This window comes from Mytilus californianus, unplaced genomic scaffold (assembly GCF_021869535.1).
Source record: "Mytilus californianus isolate M0D057914Y unplaced genomic scaffold, xbMytCali1.0.p SCAF_10, whole genome shotgun sequence".
Taxonomy (NCBI): Eukaryota; Metazoa; Mollusca; class Bivalvia; order Mytilida; family Mytilidae; genus Mytilus; species Mytilus californianus.
In genome coordinates, this window is record NW_026262582.1 from 48,515,556 (window position 1) to 48,536,945 (window position 21,390).

A 21,390-nucleotide genomic window follows, 5' to 3' on the forward strand; every position below is an offset into this window, starting at 1 on the left:
GATTTGCAATTATAAATGCACACACTAATTTCTGAATTTATAGTAATGTGCTGTCCCCCTTAACTCACCACATCCTCTTTCGTCACTATTGTCTGTAAGACTACAATCTATATCCCCATCACACTTCCAAGAATCAGGGATGCAGCGTCCTGACGTACACTTGAAATAATCATCTGGACATCTGGTATTCCTACACTCTTCCTCTGACGGCTCATCTTTACCATCTAAACAATCCTTGTCATGGTCACATCTCCACATGTATGGAACACATCTATTGCCATCACATTTGAATTGGTCATGATTACAATCCTTTGCAGCTGAAGATAAAAATGAATGAATCAAATCTAATCTACTGCTCGAGTTTAAACTGGTAAAACAAGAATGTGTCCATAGTACACGGATGCCCCACTCGCACTATCATTTTCTATGTTCAGTGGACCGTGAAATTGGGGTAAAAACTCTAATTTGGCATTAAAATTAGAAAGATCATATCATAGGGAACATGTGTACTAAGTTTCAAGTTGATTGGACTTCAACTTCATCAAAAACTACCTTGACCAAAAACTTTAACCTGAAGCGGGACGGACGGACTAACGAACGAACTGACGGACGAACGGACGCACTGACCGAATAAAACATAATGCCCCTAGGTGGGGCATAAAAAATACAAAGGCATCAATGATTCAAAGGTCAGGTTGTGATTTTCACAATCTGTAGAGGTATAAACATTTTTTATATGTCGTTGGTTGAATTCCCATTGTTTAGGATGTACTTAGCTAGTCAATTACTATGGTTTGGTTTTGGCTTTTGAAAATATTACCCAGAGTTCATTAGATTCTGAAACATGTAATTGAATTGCTTTTTTTCACCCTGTGTTTATTCAACATAGTAATATTATCAAATAAACCCTACAAAATCTTTAAAACCAGTTCAAATCTATTAACACATATCCTATATCCTACGTTCAAATATTGGCATGTTATGACTGCTAGCATCTGTTGACACATGTCTAAAAATGATGGCAGTCATTGGCATGTTATGACTGCTAGTATCTGTTGACACATGTCTAAAAATGATGGCAGTCATTGGCATGTTATGACTGCTAGCACCTGTACCTGTCTAAGTTTACTTACTGCAATTGTGTTCATCCTGACCATCTTTACAGTGTTGGTTTCCATCACATACATGTGTCTGTGGTATACACGTGTTTTCCTTTTGACATTTTACATAACCCTTTAAACATTCATACTCATCTAAAAAAAAACAGTGGATTATTAATCACTATTCATTTTTATAATTTCATAATCTTAAGCTAGTTTTGGTAGTTTTAATATTTGTGAACCAAAATAAAAATCATATTAAGTCATTGTATTTTCAATGATTTAGGAAACTGATCTTTTCTTTTTTTTTCTTTTTTAAAAATTGAAAATTACTGCTCCATCACATACTTAGTTTTTGCAATGTATGAAAATATAGACTGTTCTCCCCAGGCCCTTTTAGTGGTGCGGTATTCAGTGCTTTCACATTTCAACCAGTTCAAAAATTTCAAAATTGAATACTTAACCACCGCTTTTCTTTTGCACCCTCTATTGTGAATGAAATTATTTCAAACCAAAATTTAACTAATCAGAACAAGAATAAGAGGTGCTCCAAGACGTATAGGAGGAATTTAAAACATAGATTTTAACAGATATTACATTGATCAAAACAAAGGGTGCAGCAAAACACCAAAAAGGAAGAATTTATAAGAATAGAGGCTCATCAAATTATGTTTCTATAGACCATGAATTGATTCAACTTATAACCTAGGCATAACTTAATATAATACTAACCACACTGCTGTTCATCAGATTCATCCTTGCAGTTTGCTATGCCATTACAAATGTCCACAGGCGGCAAACAACCACTTTTATCTGTGGCACCTTTACATTGGAAATAACCCCTCTGTGGACAATAGTATGGCTCTGAAATAAAAAAAAATCTATTAAGGTGGTACCAAACACCTTGACTAAAATTAATTTGGCTCTTTTGATTTTCATAAAATTTTGACAAAATATTTACTTTGATCCTTTGACAAAAATATAAAAATTTCAAAAAACTTGAACCACACACTTTATTGGAAAAATTTCATTGGATATATAGCAGTTTGACAAACACTAATTTTGATCATTGAGAAGTTTAATATTTCCTGAACAATAGAATGTGATTAAAACATTCAGCTGATTTTTACAGAGTTATCTCCCTGTATTGTTATGTACCACCCTAATGTCCTTCTGAATCATTTGCTGGATTTACTGTTTGAGGATTGCTTCTATAATTAAGAAATTTTGTGTGCACTTGATATTGCGATTGTTGATAAATGGACACAAATGTGAGATTTATTCTTACAATTTTAGCAAATGAAGCATAAAATAGTGCTTTAAAAATTTTGAATGCATGTTTTAATTATCGGGAAACTTATCCAGTCACAATATTCCAAAAATTAAAAAACATCCCTAAAATTTCTAAATCCACAGTCTCTCCTTAACTTATACAACTGCATCTCTTTGCTTAAATTTTTGACACAGAAGTTGACTTTCTACTGTACTGCTGCCATATATTTAAAATTGAAGGTAAGGTTTTTATGAAATTGTCCCATTTAATTCAAATATCAATTAAAGAAGAATGTTTCTGAGGACACGAATGCCCCCGCTCAAGCTTGCTGATAATGTGTGAAAATACTTTTGGGATGGACGGAAGGAAGGATAAACAAAAGGATGGACAGTCAAGGATAACACCTAATGCCCCCTTCCCCTAGTGGTGGGGGCATACAAATGTTTTCATGTTGTAAATATGGGCTGATTTCGGCTCTTTGGTCGGGGTTGTTGTCTCTTTGACACATTCCCTGTTTCTATTCTCTATTCTAATAGATTCCCAAATGGCATTATCATTCCTGATTGATCCTATATTTTTTTTTTTAGTAAACTAGAATGGACCTTGATTAATACACTTTCCCTGCAAAGGATATCAGATTTGACATCCCAATTCGGACAGGACAACATAATCAAATCTTCTTACTTGTACAATTATATTCATCTTCTCCTCCTAAACAGTCTGTGTAGTTGTCACATTTCCACCATGAGGGTATACACTTGGAACTTTCTTTACATTCAAAATGGCTGAAATAGCAAAATTTGATGTAAAATACTTTTAATTTCCCTGACATATTCAAAATGGCTGGAACAATAAAATATGACAACATAAATATTATTTAATTTTCAAAATGGCTAAAACAAGAAAATATTAAGGTACAAATTTAGATTTTTTTTCTGCTCAACAGGGGTTACCGGTAAATTAGAAAATAAACACAAAGAAATATTCTTGCAATGCCCTGTTTCAATTTGACTGGTTTCTGTTTCTGCTTCATGCAGAATTCACTGTAACACTTTTTCATATATAACTTACAAAGGGATTGTTTGGTAAAAAATATAAACAAAGAGTAAAACTATTCCTACAGTCTATAGTCAAAGTGATTCACAGTAAAAAATTCAGCTATATATTCAACATACAAGTTGTCAAGTTTTTATGAAATTTCACAATTAAACTCATATATTGAATTTGAATACTGTTAAACTTACAATGGCTCATTACAAGTTGGTACACAGTTGTAATTTCCATCCAGCTTGTAGTTTTCTGGACAACCACACACCCTGGTTACGGATCGGAAAAATGTTGATGTTCTGAATGATGACACCATAAATGGTTTAAGTAAACATAAATGTGAACATCCACCATTTCTCACACGACATGGGTTGAAATGTGCTGAAAGTTTAAACAGTATAGTGATTAGGTAGAGGTAAAACGTCAAAATCTTTAAGGAATGATATCAAATATTTACAAGTGTGGTTAAAATATGAAACATAAAAGTAATTGCTAAAATTATGCCAATAAGTGCACTTAGAAATTGATATTTTCATAGATTGCCAATTAAATTTTGCCATTCTTTTTCAGTCCCTTACAGTCATATACATTCTTAGCTTTCAAATTGTTATGGTTTAAGCATTTCTAAAGCACTATTCATTTGACTCCACCATGCATAAAACCACACATCAAATTTCATTAAAAATGCCTTCTGACTCCCCCTCCCCCATCACCTATCCCCATCCCCCCATACAGTTAATAATGGTACAGCCCTTATTATTACCTTCTGTCTGTCTCATTTTATGATAAACTTGTATATCCATAGGTCTGTGTGATGTCTTAACAATCGTTGTACGATCTTGTCCAGAAAACTTGTGAGCTCTGTTAATACTCTTAGATTCCCAATCGGTCCAAAATATGTAGTCCATGAATGTGGTCAGAGCAAAGGTATGTGGCAAGTTTTTATTGATCACAACAAACTGATTACTGCCATCAAGATCAGCCATACTTATATAGTCCAAACTTGCATCGGACCAGAATATTTTCTCTGTCACGTAATCAATCGTCAAGCCATTAGGCCATGCAAGGTTCTGTGTTATAATTCTTTCAATATGAGTTCCATCCATGTGTGCTCTAGATATGTGAGGCTGATCTCCCCAATCTGTGTAGAATAAATATCCTCGTAATGGGTGCACCTCCAGTCCTCGTGGCTCTTGAAGTCCATCTTCTATCAGGATTTTACGGTAGCTGCCATCTAGACGAGACACTTCTATTGTATCTGCAGTCTTGTCACACCAGAACAAGTTTTGTCCTACCCAGTCTACTGCCAGACCATCTGGATTCTTAACATGCCTTGCATCATGCAAAGTTTCAATCTGAAAGGTAAAGAACCATACCAATTTATCTTGCATTATCATCACTATAAAATACTGTGGATTCATTATTATTCTTCAGATACTTCTTACATGGATTTCATGGGTATAGGTTTGTCACGTAATGTTGTCATTTTAGCGGTATTTTTAACATTGCCATATAAGCGGGTTTGGCTAGCCATAAAACCAGGTTCAACCCACCATTTTTTTTTTAAAGGTCCTGTACCAAGTCAGGAATATGGCAGTTGTTATCTACAATCTGTTTCTATGTATGTTGGCATTTGTTTTTGTAGCAGTTCAGTGTTTCTGTTGTTCCGTTGTTTTCCTCTTAAAGTTGATGTGTTTCCCTCGGTTTTGGCTTGTGACCCAGATTTGTTTCCGCTTAATCGATTTATGACTATTGAACAGCGGTATACTACTGTTGCCTTTATTTTTTTTTATCCATACTAAGACAAAACCACAAAATCGAATATCCACAAAATTTATTTTTATCTCAATCCACAAAAATTGGTATCCACAAATATAAATGAATCTACAGTATACATTATATTGTGGATTCACTTATTTCCATTGATATCCATCATCATGGTTGGAAAAAAAATTGACAGTTCAAGGGTGACTGACTTTTGTGGTTTCATCATTTGTTCCTATTAAAGAAACTAACAATTTGTTTTTCATTGAGTTTTAAATCTGTGGTTTCCCCATAATTCATGAATTAAACAAAAAGTGGTATCCCAGGAATATCAATGAATCCATATAGTATTCTGAATATAATGTATTGGATGATTTTCATGTCAAAAACTGTATTGTCACTATTTTCTCAAATTTTCCTTAAAATTTTTCAGTAAGATAATTTTTCATCTCATGCTCCTTAAGTTGTATGGGTTTTCATCAGTCCAGTAGGAAGAAAAACACAAAACTTTCCGCTGCAAACTGGAGGGAACATGGACTTTGGATAAAATCCTACCTTATTATCATCACTGCTTAAGTCCAGTCGTCTTATCCAGCTGTTTTTACTGGTGATGTCTGTCCAGTAAATAGTTTTACTTCTAAAATCATAATCAACAGCCACAGCATTCTCTGTATCACTAACAATTACTTTCTGATAACTGCCACTAAATGACATATTCAAAATCTGGTTTCTGTTGGCAACTATTAAAAATGGCCTATTTTCATCTAAAAATAAATAGATACAGATGATTATTATCAAAATATATGATCATTCAAGGGCATTATGTGTAGAAATATGTTTATTAGTTAACAGGAAGTTGATGAGAGACTGAGGTTAAAAACACATGTCATGGTAATGCATCGCACTTGATACCAAATTTCAGTATGTTAAGGCCCTAGGGGTCTAGTAGCCGAAAATATTAATCAGACAATTTTTTTGTGCAAATATAAGCTTTCACATACTTATCTTTCTTTTGTCCTGATAATGCATGAAATATTTGCCACTGGACATTAAGCAAGCAATAATAAATAAGCCAATCTTCACTCCAGCAGTTTTCACAATAAATATTTGCAGGCACAGATGTGACACTCTTTTTTAAAGGAAATTTTGTAAAGATTCTATTGATCTGTAGTAGAAATTGTTATAGGCCAGATACAAAATTTACAAACCTTGGCTGATTGACCTGAGGCCAAGCGTGAAGATTGTTCAGTTTCAACTACCCAGTATAAATGCTAAACTTACTGTTTAGAATTTTGCATGTTCGTTTATCAGATTCCAACACATAACCATCAGCACAATAACATCGGTATGACCCTTCCTCATTCACACAGAAATGTGAGCAAGGGTATTCCTTCCTACATTCATCTATATCTGAAAAAATAACACAAGAAACTCGTTATATCTTGTGAGAGGTTGAGTTTCTTTGTGTTCAATATTTATTTAAGGTGGTACCAAACACGTTGACTAAAATTAACTTGGCTCGTTTAATTTCCCTAAAATTTTGACAAAATATTTACTTTGACCCATTGACTAAAAGATAAAAAAAAATTCAAAAAACTTGAACCACACACTTTATCGGAAAAATTTCATTGGATATATAGCAGTTTGACAAACACTAATTTTGATCATTGAGAAGCTTGATATTTCCTTAACAATAGAACGTGATTAAAACGTTCAGCTGATTTTTACAGAGTTATCTCCCTGTAGTGTTATGTACCACCTTAAAGTCAAATACTGTAGATTTATTTATTTTCATGGGTAATTTGTCATGGATTGAGGAACAATTGTATTTTTGTGGATACTTGATTTAGTGGTTTTGCCAAAGTTTTCATATAAGGCTATGAAATCTTTACATAAAGCTGTGCATGATTTTAGTTCAACTTTTATTTCTTTCATAATTATGTATTCAATATTGTATACGAAATTTGTCTTGTAATAAAATAATTTTTTCTACAAGTTTTGTTTTTGTCTGACACTTTTATGACATTATCTGTGATAAATTTCCTACTGAAAGGTGTACTTCAAATTTATATTTCATTTTCCTTTCCAATATAATATAACTTCACTATGAATACTGGGTCCTTCTTATAGAAACGTTTGGGATAACATACATATACCTGTACTAGTACTATTTCAACTATTAGTCAAATCTTATTGCCAAAAATGCTAACAATGTCTAAAATAAACCAAACAAACCTTCACAAATATGATGATCTTTCAGAATGAAACCAGGTGGACATGTACACTGGTACCCTATCTTGGTGTCCTTACATGTATGACTGCACACAGGATGTGGAAACTGACATTCATTGACATCTTAAAAAATATTAAACGTGTATATTAAAATATGACATTTATAAAAATATGATTAAAACACTTTAAAACAGAACATCTACAAAAAATACTAACTAGGAATGTGAAAACAGGGGTACAAATTAGTGTCTTTTCTAGAAGGGGACATTTCATTTTTATATAAATTACAAAGTGAGGGACCTCCCATTCTTGACACTAAATTTTATCCAGAACCTTTATCTTTCTTCAGATGAAAATCAAATTTTCCTGGACCTTTTTTTATTTAAAGCAAATTTGAACCCCAATAAATAAACTCATCATAGATCCCAGGATTAAAGTTCTGTACGCCATACACGTGTTTCATCTACAAAAGACTCAGTGACGCTCTCTTATCAAAAAAGTAAAATCGCCAAATAAAGTACAAAGTTCAAGAGCGATGATGGCAAAAAATCCGTAAGGTTTTGACAAATACAGCTACAGTAATCAATTCCTGGAGTAAAATCTATATACATACAACACTGTTCTGATTCATCTGACGAATCACCACAGTCATTGTTCCCATTACAAACAAGGTCGTCATGGATACAGTCACCATTCTTGCAAAGGAACTGTCCTTCTTCACACGTTTTTGGTTCTACTGTCGGACAATTCTCCTCATCCTCATGATTTGAACAATCCGGGTATCCATTGCAGCGGAGTTTCTTGTCGATGCAGGTGTTGTCTCCACAGTCAAAAACGTCAGTAGTGTTACACTTATTATACGCTGAAATAAATTTGTAGGATTGATTATTGTGGATTCATTAAATTTCGTTGGGTACCATTTTTAGTGGATTTTGTGGATACAGGTGAATTTAAATGTTGGGTGGTTTAGAAATGTGTCACAAAACATGTTCAACCCCGCCGCATTTTTGCACCTGTCCCAAGTCAGGAGCCTCTGGCCTTTGTTAGTCTTGTATGTTTTTTTTAGTTTTTTTTCATTTATATGTTTCGGAGTTTAGTGTGTCGTCCATTTTCACTGAACTAGTACACATTTTTGTTAAGGGGCCAGCTGAAGCCCACCTCCGGGTGTGGGATTTTCGTGCTGTGTTGAAGACCCATTGGTGGCCTTGGGCTGTTTTCTGCTCTTTGGTCGGGTTGTTGTCTCTTTGACACATTCCCCATTTCCATTCTCAATTTTATTTTATCCTAAAATCCTTTCACAGTTTTTTTTTTTTTTTTTATTTAACTGTCTCAACAGGTTTAAATATAATATTTCAATAACCACAAAACAGTATAGATGAAAAAATTGACTCTTATAACCTTTTTTACAGTTCAAGAGAAATCATTGGTTCCAGTCTGTCATATTTCGTTTTTGTTATAGGCACTTATATGTTATTCAAGGTATGTTTATATATAGTTTGATATTCATTACACTCAGTAGTCATTATTTTAAGATATTCCCAAGATGTGTGTTTTCTTTACTATTGAGAAGACAAATTTATTATCATATCTCAATCAGCTAGATTTAAAGTTTATCACATGTTCTTAGCAGAAGGTTTAATTACATCAGGTCCAATACAAATATGCATGTCTGGTAAATTAGTGACCATTTGCAGCATTTAGCTTCCTTTGTTTGCTTGTACATAAACCTGGGTGCAGTTTAGCTCCTCCCATTTAGGAATATCCCATTCAGACTGTTGGTTTTCTTGTTTGAATCATTTCACATTTTGTCATGTTTAAGGACTTTTATAGCTGACTATCATGACTATATGGTATGGGTTTTGCTCATTGTTGTACTGTAACCTATAGCTGCTTACATCCGTGATATTTGGACTCTGGTAGATAGTTGTCTCAATGGCAATCATATCACATATTCTTATTTAAAAAATAAATGGAGAATGTGTCCATGAAACACATATGATGCCCCCGCAAATTCGAACTTGTTTTGTGATAATAAGCATTGTATATAAGTTTCATAACATTTGGTTGAGGCAAACTAAAGTTAGAGAATGGAAACTAATGTTGGGACATGCATACATACAGACAGATGGCAGATGGACAAGTGTAACCCTGAATTCCCCCCCCCCCCCCCCCCCACCCCGGCTGGGGGATAAAAAAAAATAAACAGATTAATTGTCATAGAAACTACTTACGACAAGCTGCAGGTTCATCACTATTATCTCCGCAGTCGTCGTCATGGTCACAGAAAAATATATCCCTTATACAATTGTTGTTGTTACATCGGAATTCTTTTGCTTCACATGAAACAGATGCTGAAATTAAAAGAAACACAGTTCTAACATAATGTTATCACACCCAATTTAGTACTTCAGTGTGAATCGTAAAATGAGAGCAGAAAATTGTAACAAGATGGAACAAAAAAATGATCAGGGTTTTCTAAAAAAATTAATGACTTCCAACCATGGAGTCTTCCTGCTTCTTAGGAGATTAAATGTAACCATGGAATAGTGAAAACAGAGACATATAATTTATTAAAATAGCATAAACAAGTGAATCTGTGAGCTACTACTCACTAATGATACCCCCGCCACGCTAAAAGTATAAGGTAAACAGGAAGTTATTGAGTGATGAGTCTGAAAACGCATCACACGGTATAGCTGACTCATATAAACCCTGAAACCAAATTTCAAAAATCCTTGTAATCTAGTTCCTGAGAAAGGTGCAATGAAAAATATTCATGGGACGGATGGATGGACTGACAGATTCCTTTTATTTTAATTTTTTCTTATTTTCTTTAAAAAAGAACCTTATGGTTTAAAATGTTGGAAAAAAGTATCTTTCAAATTGTTTAAATCAAAATCTAAATACTTATTTAAAATTTTTGAGATTGTTCAGAAAATATGATTTTAATTTGTATTTTTAATCTTTTCAATGTAATCAAAGGGACGTGTGATATCACAAGATATTTCGTAACAATAAAAACATCGCAATAAATTTTAAATTTACAGTAAAACAAATGTGATCAGTTTACAGTAGAAACTGATAATAATGGTATATTGCATTTTACTTTCCCACATTAAGTACCATTGGAACAATAATGTCATTGAAAGGCAGCTCATTTTCAAAATAAAAAAATCAATCAATGCTAGCACAAATTTGTCTACAAGAAAGTCAAACAATGGGAAGCAACTAATTTTTAGAAAAAAGAAAGTAAAAGTTTACTGTTTCGTTGGGTTTTTTTTATTTGTTAGTTTATTTTGTTTTGTTTTTTGGTATTAATTCAAATTTATTATATGCTACCTTAAACTGAATATACTGTTGGCACGTCATATTGTTTGTTAAATAGATGTTATTTTTTTTTGGGGGGGGGGGGGGGATTTATAAAAGTTTTTTCAAACTTGTTTCTGAATCCCATATACCTTATTGTTGTAATTTTTCATTAATAAATACTGTTTAAACTAACTAATTTTTTACAAGGTAATAATGTTCATTAAATTTATTCTTCAGAAGAGAGCACTTCTGGTACACCAAAAGTTTAGCGTACTGTCATATCATAATATATTTCTACATTGTAATAAAGAAAAGGTCTGAGGTTGTTATTTCATTAAAAGGTCTATAAAATTTCAAATGTTTTTTAGGAAAGTAGAAATATATACATATAGTCAAATTTTTATTCAAACATTCAAGATCTCAAGAAATACACACCAAAGAAAAGCAAAGAATGTACAGGGGAGCTAACTCATGTTTCAGATTTATCCACAAAAAATTCTTAACATTGACAACAGGACAATAAAATAACCATTAAGGGAGATAACACTAGTTTCATATAAACTTACAACAATTAGCTTTTTCATCCTCCCCATCAGGACAGTCAGAATCCCCATCACATGTCCAAGAATTAGATATGCAGCGACCATTGTGGCATCTATATTCATCTGTTTTACATGTTCTGTTTGGTGTAACTGTAAAAGAAATGATTAATATATCCATTTTTCAATCTAGTTCCCATATTATCACAAAGGGATGTAAGATTTGGAGAAAAATATTTCATTGATCAAGGACTATAAATTCATAAATTAATGTGTGCATTTATTATTGCAAATCCCTGATCACTGGCAAAAATGTGAAATCTAATTAATGCCATTGCAAACATTTTATGATGGAAACTCACTACTGAAATTATGCAAGTTTTTATTACTGTACCGATTTTTGCCTTTATAAAATTATTGTAATAATTTCTGAATTTACAGTACTAAGATTTAAGCACATTTTCAATTAACCTGTCAGTGCAAAATTTGGAAAAAGGAATTCTTAGACCGAAAAAAATAACTTAAATGTCACAAAAAGTGAAAACTGATATACATGAATTACAAGTACTTTGACAGAACTGCATTAAGTGTTTTCTACTTATCCCAATCTTTGGTTGGAGGGAATCAAAGCATTACCAAATTGGGTTTTTTTTAAGTTTCTTGGATTCCCTCCATGCTTTACATTACTGCTATTCCATTTAAATAACTGGTGAAGGAAGATTGCCTACATCTTCTCATCCAATTGTATGTTTGTATATATTGTAAGTTCTTTGAAAACAGGAGAAATGAATAACAAAGAGAAGATAACTCACGACATCCATTAGTTTCATCACTTTTATCTGGACAATCTGGATGTCCATCACACTCCCAAGATTTAGGGAGGCATGTTCCATCAGTACAGGCAAACAAGTCCCCACAGGTTACATCTGAAAAAAAATATAAATCAAATAAAAAAGTAGAATGTGTCAATCTACTAATTCAATTTTGTTGTGGCAAAGTAAAGTTAGAGTGCAGAAACTGCAAATTTGCCAATTTTTCCCATTTATAACGGGACATAACCGGATAACGGCAAAATTGACGCCACCCATATTCAAACTTGGTCTGTGTTTGGCGGTAATAAGCATTGTGTATAAATTTCAGAACATTTCGTTGTGGCTAAGTAAAGTCGGTGCGGAAACTGAAAATTTGCCAGATTTTCCATTATAAAGGGATAAAATTCTAAAACAACAAAAGTGACACCACCCATATTCTAACTTGATCTGTGTTTGGTGGTAATAAGCATTATGTATAAGTTTCATAACATTTGATTGAGGGAAATTAAAATAAGAAAATAGAAACTAATTTTGGGAGGGATGTACTGACAGACAAGGGTATAACTTAATAACCCCTCTGCCGGGGCAGGGGCATAACAATGTCTTTTTATGCACTTTCATCCATAATTGTCCTGAATATTCATGGTATATTTACCACTGGAGGTTAAGCAAGCATATGTCTACATCTAAGAATGACATCATTTACAATTTCAAGAAGTGGATAGGCTACTTTTAAGACAGCTGCTGCTGCTGCCATAAAGCCCTTTTGACTGAGGAGTGTTCAGCAAACATCAGTCAACCATTTAAATCTAAATATGAAATATGCAAGAATGAATGTATTAATTCAAACCTATTGACTTTGTTTTCTTATTTTTCTGAAATTTAAAGATATTTATTACAATTTTTCCATTTATAGACATAACTCGAGAATGGTGAAAGTGATGCCACCCAAAGTCATGCTTGATCTGTGTTTGGTCGTAATGAGCATTGTGTGCAACTTTCAAAACATTTGATTGAGGCAAACTAAAGTTAGAGAAAAGAAACCAATTTAGGGACGTACATTGAACCTAATGATTTCCAGTTCAATCCTGTTAATAAAATAATGAAAAGCAATGATAACATTATATGAAATTAAATTTTCTTAGTGACTATTGAACCCCATTGCAATGAAAATATTTTCATTGTCCTTACTTCAGATAATATAAAAAGAAACTTTCAGACCTTAGTTCGACACAGTCTTCATGCTTAACCACAGGCCCAGCAGCCAAGGCTTGTAAAATTGCTTTCAGGCCTGTTAAAATCTTCTATACAGGCCAACAGAATTCAACTAAAATTTTCCAAATATTGAGCTTCGGGACTGTAGATTAAAAGTTTATCGTGAAGACAGTCTATGCTAAAGTCAAATTGGCAAATACTATATGAAAACCACTCAAAAACATTTTCTTTTCTCTATTGGCCCGAGAACACAGTTATTTCGTAGTGCATTTCTTTTAGAAAATAAATTCAAATTAAAAAAATCGCACCTGCTCTATCTCAAAAAGATTTTTACAGTGTAGTGTACTACTATTGATACAAATAATGTCAAAATTATAGAAACTTCTACCAGCTCTAACTCAAAATATTGACAATTCTGTGTTAAGGGGGGCTAAAATTCAGTTTGACAGCTTCAGACATTCTAATTTTTGACCTTTTTTAACTGGACCAAATCACTACTTAACATAAAGATTCAGCACCCAAATTTTTTTAACATGTAATTTCATCCCCTTACTCAATATTTCATGCATAAAATATCAAGAAATAAATTGGGAAAGTGTATAAAAAAAAAATGCAAGTTATACACTGTTCACACTAGGGACTATATTTGTAGACAACGAAAACCAAAGGACGATAACTGTGTCCTTGGACCTATTTTCAAATCTCAATTATTTTTTCTTCTTTTTTTATCTTCAAAGAAAGAGAAGACTTAAACAAGGGAAATAACTTACTACAATTTTTCTCATCAGAGTTATCTCCTTTTAATACTTTATAGGTGTAACACCACTAATTCGGCCCGGCCAGAAAGCACATACCAGAAAGTAGTACATATTTAACACAAAATGGTTCCTACGCATGAGTGTAACTTTCAAAATATGTAGAATATTTAGGTATTGTTGGTATCAAATGAAAGCTGAATGACTGGTGATCATTGTAGAACACTTTTTGACTTATAATTTTGAATATTAAAAAACTGCACCAAATTCTATAAAGAGGGTACTTTTTGCAATGGGGCCATGAATTAGTGGTGTACTTCCTATTACAGAGAATCATCAGAAATTCAATTTTTAGAAGTTGTACCTATTCCAATGAAAATAAGTCATATTTGATGTAAGTAAACATGTTTAATCATCTTTTTTGGATGAACCATTCTGTTTATGGGAAATTTCAGCTCTTAAATTGACATAATCAGGTATTTTAGCCTTTTATGGTTACACAACATGCATGCAGTTAAGACTTGACTCCAAATTCTTTTTTTTGCATTATTTGGGATTGCAATCAATAAAACATGTATATAATGACTTGTTTATGGTAAAAAAATAGCTCTTGGTCAAATAATCCTATGATTTTTCAAGTTTTATTGGTTTTCTTATGATAGCCTTTTACAATCTAGGCAATTGGTATATACTCATATAAGAATTCCAAAATCTCACTGTACATGCAATTTTGAACCAGTTTAGCAAGTTATCCAGCTGAAAAATATATAAATTGCTCTTTATAATCTATGTTGTACCACAGAAGTATGGTTTATACCAAAAATGTCCCTTTTCCAATTTGAAGAAAAAAGGGGGGACAATTTTCTCAATTATGTCTTAGGTTTGGTCTAATATATTTTTATTAAATGAACAAACTCTGGTGAAATATGACTATTGGTAAGCACATTGTTTTCCTAACAGAAATTATTAAATACAACAATGATATTGAGAATAAAATAAGTATATTGGCCATTTATAATATCCATATGCAGTTTTCTTTGAATAACCTATATGTTACTACCAGTCCAATTTGAGCTTAAAATTAGTAAAATAGTATTTGGACTTAAGCTTTATGTGCTTTTTATTGCTTGAAATAGATCATAGAATGAAATAAAGTGATGCTGAAGTCAGTATAGCAAGTTTGGCTCTGTTATAGGTGTAACACCACTAATTCGGCCCGGCCAGAAAGCACATACCAGAAAGTGGTACATATTTAACACAAAATAGTTCCTACGCATGAGTGTAACTTTCAAAATATGTAGAATATTTAGGTATTGTTGGTATCAAATGAAAGCTGAATGACTGGTGATCATTGTAGAACACTTTTTGACTTATAATTTTGAATATTAAAAAACTGCACCAAATTTTATAAAGAGGGTACTTTTTGCCTGTATGTCAGATCTGAAGTACCTGTTTTGGTACATCCGAAGTTCCGGGAACCAGTTCTTTCTTATATGCCATTAAAGGTATGTTGATTTTTCCAGTACAAGACACCATAAAGTGTTGCTTTGACATGCAATGATTGTCACTTTATTTGAACTTGAAACAAAAGAGCTGTGTCTGCTTGAAATTGAGGAATTTAACATAGAAAGCAATGGGGCCATGAATTAGTGGTGTACTTCCTCAAAGAGAGAGAGAACTTTAACAAGGGAGATAACTTACTACAATTTTTCTCATCAGAGTTATCTCCTTTAAATACTGAGCTTTAAGAAAGGAAATAACTTATTACAATTTTTTTCATCAGAGTTATCTCCTTTTAATACTTCAAAGATAGAGAGAACTTTGTCAAGGGAAATAACTTACTACAATCTTTTTCATCAGAGTTATCTCCACAGTCGTTGTCTGTGTCACACATCCAACTATTTGGTATACAACTACCACTGTGACAACGGAATTTACCAGCTGGACAATCTACAATATAAAAATATTGAAATTACTGTTTATTTCTTGATAATAAAGGGCTATATTATAGTCACAACTGACAACTGGTAATGTTGTAAAACATGTCCATGCAAATGGTAGCCAAAAAAAAAAAATCTGAAAAAGAGAGGTGAATAATACCAAAGGGACATTTAAGCTCATTAGTCAAAACTAAAAAATCTGACAATGCCATGACAAACAAGAATGTGTCCATAGTACACACAGGCCCCACTCACACTATCATTTTCTATGTTCAGTGGACTGTGAAATTGGGGTCAAAACTCTAATTTGGCATTAAAATTAGAAAGTTCATATCATAGGGAACAAGTGTACTAAGTTTTAAGTTGATTGGACTTTAACTTCATCAAAAACTACCTTGACCAAAAACTTTAACCTGAAGCGGGACAGACGAACGAACGGACGCACAGACCAGAAAACATAATGCCCCTACTACTATCGTAGGTGGGGCATAAAAAAGAATAAACAGCTGCGCCATGAGCGCATGATACGCCCGTCGTCTTGTGTGTGAATTTTTATGCAATAAGCATAAATAGTTTCTGACATACGCCGTGACATGCGAAAACCCCCTTTTTTTTTTACAAAAAACTCAATATCTCTAAAATAAAATTTTGAATCAAAACCAAAAAGTATACAGATCATTAGATTAATATAACTAAGAAGTGTGTAAAATTTTAAGCAATAATCATAAATCGTTTTTGAGATACGGCGCGACATGTGAAAACCCCCCTTTTAAAAAAAAAAAAAATCAATATCCAAAAAATAAAATTTTGAATCAAAACTAAAAAGTATACAGATCTTAAGATTAATATAACTAAGAAGTGTGTAAAATTTGAAGCAATAATCATAAATTGTTTTAGAGATACGGCGCGACATGTGAAAAACCCCTCCCCCTTTTTTTACAAAATACTCAATAACTCAAAAATAAAATTTTGAATCATCACCAAAAAGTATACAGATCTTAAGGTTAATATAACTAAGAAGTGTGTAAAGTTTTAAGCAATAATCATAAACTGTTTTTGAGATACGGCGCGTAATGTGAAAAACCCCTCCCCCTTTTTTAACAAAATACTTAATATCTCTAAAATAAAATTTTGAATCATCATTAAAAAGTATACAGATCTTGAGATTAATATAACTAAGAAGTGTGTAAAGTTTTAAGCAATAATCATAAATTGTTTTTGAGATACGGCGCGACATGTGAAAAAAAACACACACCTGTTTTAGTTACTAAGTCCTGTAACTCAAAAAGTTTTAATCTTATTTTCACCAAAAAGTATATAGATCATTTGACCATCATAAGAAACAACTATGTTAAGTTTCATGAAATTTGGATAAGTCATTCTCAAGTTACGGTGCGACATGTTTACGCCGGACAGACAGACGAACAGACAGACAGACGGACAGACAGAAGGACAGACAGACGGACAGACAGACAGACGGACGCCAGACATTTGTATAACATAATACGTCCCGTCAAAAATTTGACGGGCGTATAAAAATCATCAAAAGACAAACAACAGTAAACAAAACACAACATAGTAAACAAAAGACTGAGCAACACAAACTCCACCAAAAACTGGGGGTGAAAAATATATGCAATCAGTATCAAAGTCAAAATGAAAATCAGAACCCATTTGCAACGGAGATGGCGCAATGGGAGGTGAACTTGTGAATTCCCACATTATCCACACCTTTCCGTTTCCATTAAAAGCTGTATCATCCACCTATTTCGCCACGAATGTAAACATATTTCGAATGTATTCTTCAATTTTACAGCGCTGGAAACTGCCATTTTTTATTTCACTGCCTCAAGAAAGATAACTCTACCGATTCAAAACACTAAAACACTTTGCCCAGATCAAGGCCGTGTGCGATGTCAGAATAGGAATAATTCGGAACCTCATTTAAAGGGTCACCTTTCTTGAACTGTCACTTTTTATACTTCCCAAGAGTGACTGCCTAATACAGGTTTCACTTTTATTAGGACATTTTCCTCTATTAGATCTACTTTCACAAGCACCCTTATCCCCCATAAGACCATTATGTATACCAACCTATCTGGTTATGGATAACAGATAATTATCCGTAAATGAATAACTTTAAGACACTATATAAAATAGAGTGCCACTTTCAATCGATCATACTACTGGACATTAAGTAACCAACAATCAGTCAATAAATCCATCATTCTGCCTCTCAAGAAGGTCAATGATGGATTGAAATCGGTCAGGCAATGAATCATCAACAGGGGCTGTTAATTATGTTTTTTTCACATTACTTATACATTTTATTTGTCATAATTTTTTTTCAGCTGATACACATGACATACTTAATATGGCTTTAACTTACTAAAGCTCCTTTGAAGCTATTGTGTTTAGAGGTTTACGCTGATACACATGACATAATTAATATGGCTTTAACTTTCTTAAGCTCCTTAAAAGCTATTATTGTGTTTAGAGACGTCTATTCTCTCTATTGCTCATTATGTATACCTACTTTCACCTTTACTAAGACATTTTTCCTCCATTAAACAATTATGTATACATACTTTCAATTTTACTAGGACACTTTTGCTCCATTAAACCATTATGTATACCTACTTTCACCTTTTAATACTAAGACAGTTTTCCTCCATTAAACCATTATGTATACATACTTTCACTTTTACTAGGACAGTTATCTGCTATAAGACCATAACGTATACCTACCTTCACTTGCAGGACAGTTTTTCTCATCATTACTGTCCCAACAGTCAATCGTGCCATCACAGATCCAACTTTGTAAAATACACTGAGATGTTGTATTACATGGTATCACAGTTTCCTTTGTGTCACCAAATGAATCAATGTCACATGTCAAATCTGAAATCAAAGAAATAATATTCAAATATAATTGATTGATTGATTTTTGGTCTGTAACACCAATTTCAGGTCGTGCAGTACAATTAACATACTCAGAAATCAACGAACTTATCAAAATACTGGATTTGATGTTTCGAGCACAAATTTTGTATTCCAAGTACTGAGTAAAGTTTTATGACAGAAAGGCCTGAAATAATGACTAAATCATGGTGGCCAGTTTTGATTGGTGGAGGTAGCCAGAGTACTAGTAAAATTTGAACCTTATGATTTATTTTCTTTGATACAATAATTAATTTATTGTTTTGTTTAAAAGTTTATATTTTTTTGAAAAATGAAATTATAAATATTTGTTGCTAACTTTTTTTGCTCAGTAAAAATGTTTTGATTATTCAGAATAAATGTACTGATTTTTCAGTGGAAAAAATGTATTGATTTTTCAGTGGAAAAAAATGTATTGATTTTTCAGTGGAAAAAATATATTGATTTTTCAGTGGAAAAAATGTATTGATTTTTCAGTGGAAAAATATTAATTCTATTAATAAATAGCTAAGTGTATTTGTTGAAAATAATCAATGTGTTGTTCTCATGCTTGTCACATGTATACAAATTCAATGCTGTCTTAAGAACCAAATCTTTCTTCTTTTAAGTGATCATATCTAAGGGAGATAAAAAATTTTTTTTTTTTTTTGGCATTCACATATATTTATCTATAAATGCACATAATCATGCAAGCGAGATAAATAAGCATAATCAAGCAACGAAAACAAATCATCAATACAATTAAACAGTATAAATATAAAGTATCACTATTTTACGAAATTTTCCTTTGATCTTGCTGACTGATAATTTCCTTTCTCAGCGGAGTCGAGTGATATGAAAAATTATCACTAGAAACTAAGGGGGCACGTGGCGTTGCTAATGAAATTGACATGAAATTGACAACGTCGTCATAGGTAAAATAGCGATAAACAGATTATCATTAGTCATCTCAACTCGATTGCTTTTCTCACTTTCGCCGTACCGGCTCAAGCGATAAAAATCAATCTCGTTGAGATGATCAAGGATAATCTATAATTCTACCACTGCATCGAGTGTGATATGATATTTATCAACTCGAGACACTTAAATTTTCAAATTTAAAACGTGAGGCTTACCTTTTTTTTTAACTGTCGAAAGTGAATAAATATCGTATTGCACAAGATTTGGTGGTGGAATCTATTTCTCTAATGATTTTTAGACAATATGCAGACAAACTCAATTCTTTTTTTTTAAATGATCTGCAAAAAGATGTGTTCTTTCTATGTGACGTCATCAGGCAAGGTCGCCTTTTTTCATGACGTCACAATAGGAAATTCAGAGGAAAGCAAGAATTTTTGACTTCATAATCGAAATTTTGACCAATGAAGACTTGACATCAAACAAACCACACGTTGATTAAATAAAAATAATCAACAGGTCAGGAAAAGGATAAATCGGGTAAAACTTAGAGAAAAGGAGATAAACTTACTACAATTAATTTCATCAGAGTGATCAACACAATCTTTATCTCTGTCGCAGACAAATGACTTCTGAATACAAGCTCTATCATTGCACATGAACTCCGTCTCCGTGTCACATGTACAGTTGAACTCATCGGAGTAATCACCACATTCATTAATACCATTGCATCTGAGCTTGAGTCCCAAACATTTGTGATTGTCACATTTGAATGTTCCTCCTGGGCAGGGCATTTTTCCTAAAATCATATATCATAACGATAACTTATTAATCAGCAAGGCTTTTGTAAAAGGCAGTTTCCTAAATGCTTTTTAAGCACTCTTTTGAAACAGAAGTTAAATATTGTGAATTCTGAAATTATTGCAAGGTTTTTATTAATACTAATAATGCGACTAGGTGAGTATTGCAATAAAAGAACTTGTATTATGATATTTGATGCATATATCTGTATGCAGATTTTTCGTGAAATCGCAATAATTAATCTTTCATTTTTGGCCATTATTCCAAAATCGCAATAAATAAATGCAAATGGTACTTTCTGATTTTACAGTAATTTAATAAATCTATATTCATGAATCTAGTTTCCTTTCTTTAAACCCAAATTGCTTAAGCATTTCTTTCAGGAAAAAAGAAAATGTCAGACTTTCGGAACTTTACAGGAGACATCAATATGAACTGAGACTATGCTAAAATGTTCATTTGAGTCACATTTTATTCACATTTCACAAATTCAGAAATTATTGCAATGTTTTTATTAATGCGTAAATGTGACAGTATATGGTTCACAATAACAAAAACTTGCATTCATAATTTCATTGATGATTTTGTCAACAAAATTTCGCAATCGCATTAATTAGATCCTGCATTTTTACCAGTAATCAGTGATTCACAATAATAAATGCATGCATTACATTTCTGAATAGTAGTATAGCAAAACAAGAGGATCTGGATAGGGGTCTTCATTTCTGAATTCATTCATTTTTTAGGTCATTTTTCTCTATTCTTT

General features: G+C 32.6%; 1 protein-coding gene across 2 annotated transcripts in view; it reads right to left on the minus strand.

Annotated features, from left to right (window-relative positions):
* The window catches only part of LOC127718277 (prolow-density lipoprotein receptor-related protein 1-like), a 208,771-nt gene that overhangs the window by 40,483 nt on the left and 146,898 nt on the right, over positions 1-21,390 (minus strand). For both annotated transcript variants that reach the window (XM_052224271.1, XM_052224272.1), the window contains 16 exons: positions 20,395-20,622; positions 18,735-18,887; positions 15,889-15,996; positions 12,077-12,190; positions 11,292-11,417; positions 9,648-9,767; positions 8,030-8,278; positions 7,420-7,539; positions 6,466-6,594; positions 5,740-5,948; positions 4,184-4,775; positions 3,618-3,801; positions 3,058-3,158; positions 1,833-1,964; positions 1,134-1,253; positions 69-317 (listed from right to left, as the gene is read on the minus strand). In XM_052224271.1, coding sequence (XP_052080231.1) covers positions 69-317; positions 1,134-1,253; positions 1,833-1,964; positions 3,058-3,158; positions 3,618-3,801; positions 4,184-4,775; positions 5,740-5,948; positions 6,466-6,594; positions 7,420-7,539; positions 8,030-8,278; positions 9,648-9,767; positions 11,292-11,417; positions 12,077-12,190; positions 15,889-15,996; positions 18,735-18,887; positions 20,395-20,622 — 2,934 coding nt within the window. The remainder of the gene's footprint in view (positions 1-68; positions 318-1,133; positions 1,254-1,832; positions 1,965-3,057; positions 3,159-3,617; positions 3,802-4,183; positions 4,776-5,739; positions 5,949-6,465; positions 6,595-7,419; positions 7,540-8,029; positions 8,279-9,647; positions 9,768-11,291; positions 11,418-12,076; positions 12,191-15,888; positions 15,997-18,734; positions 18,888-20,394; positions 20,623-21,390) is intronic.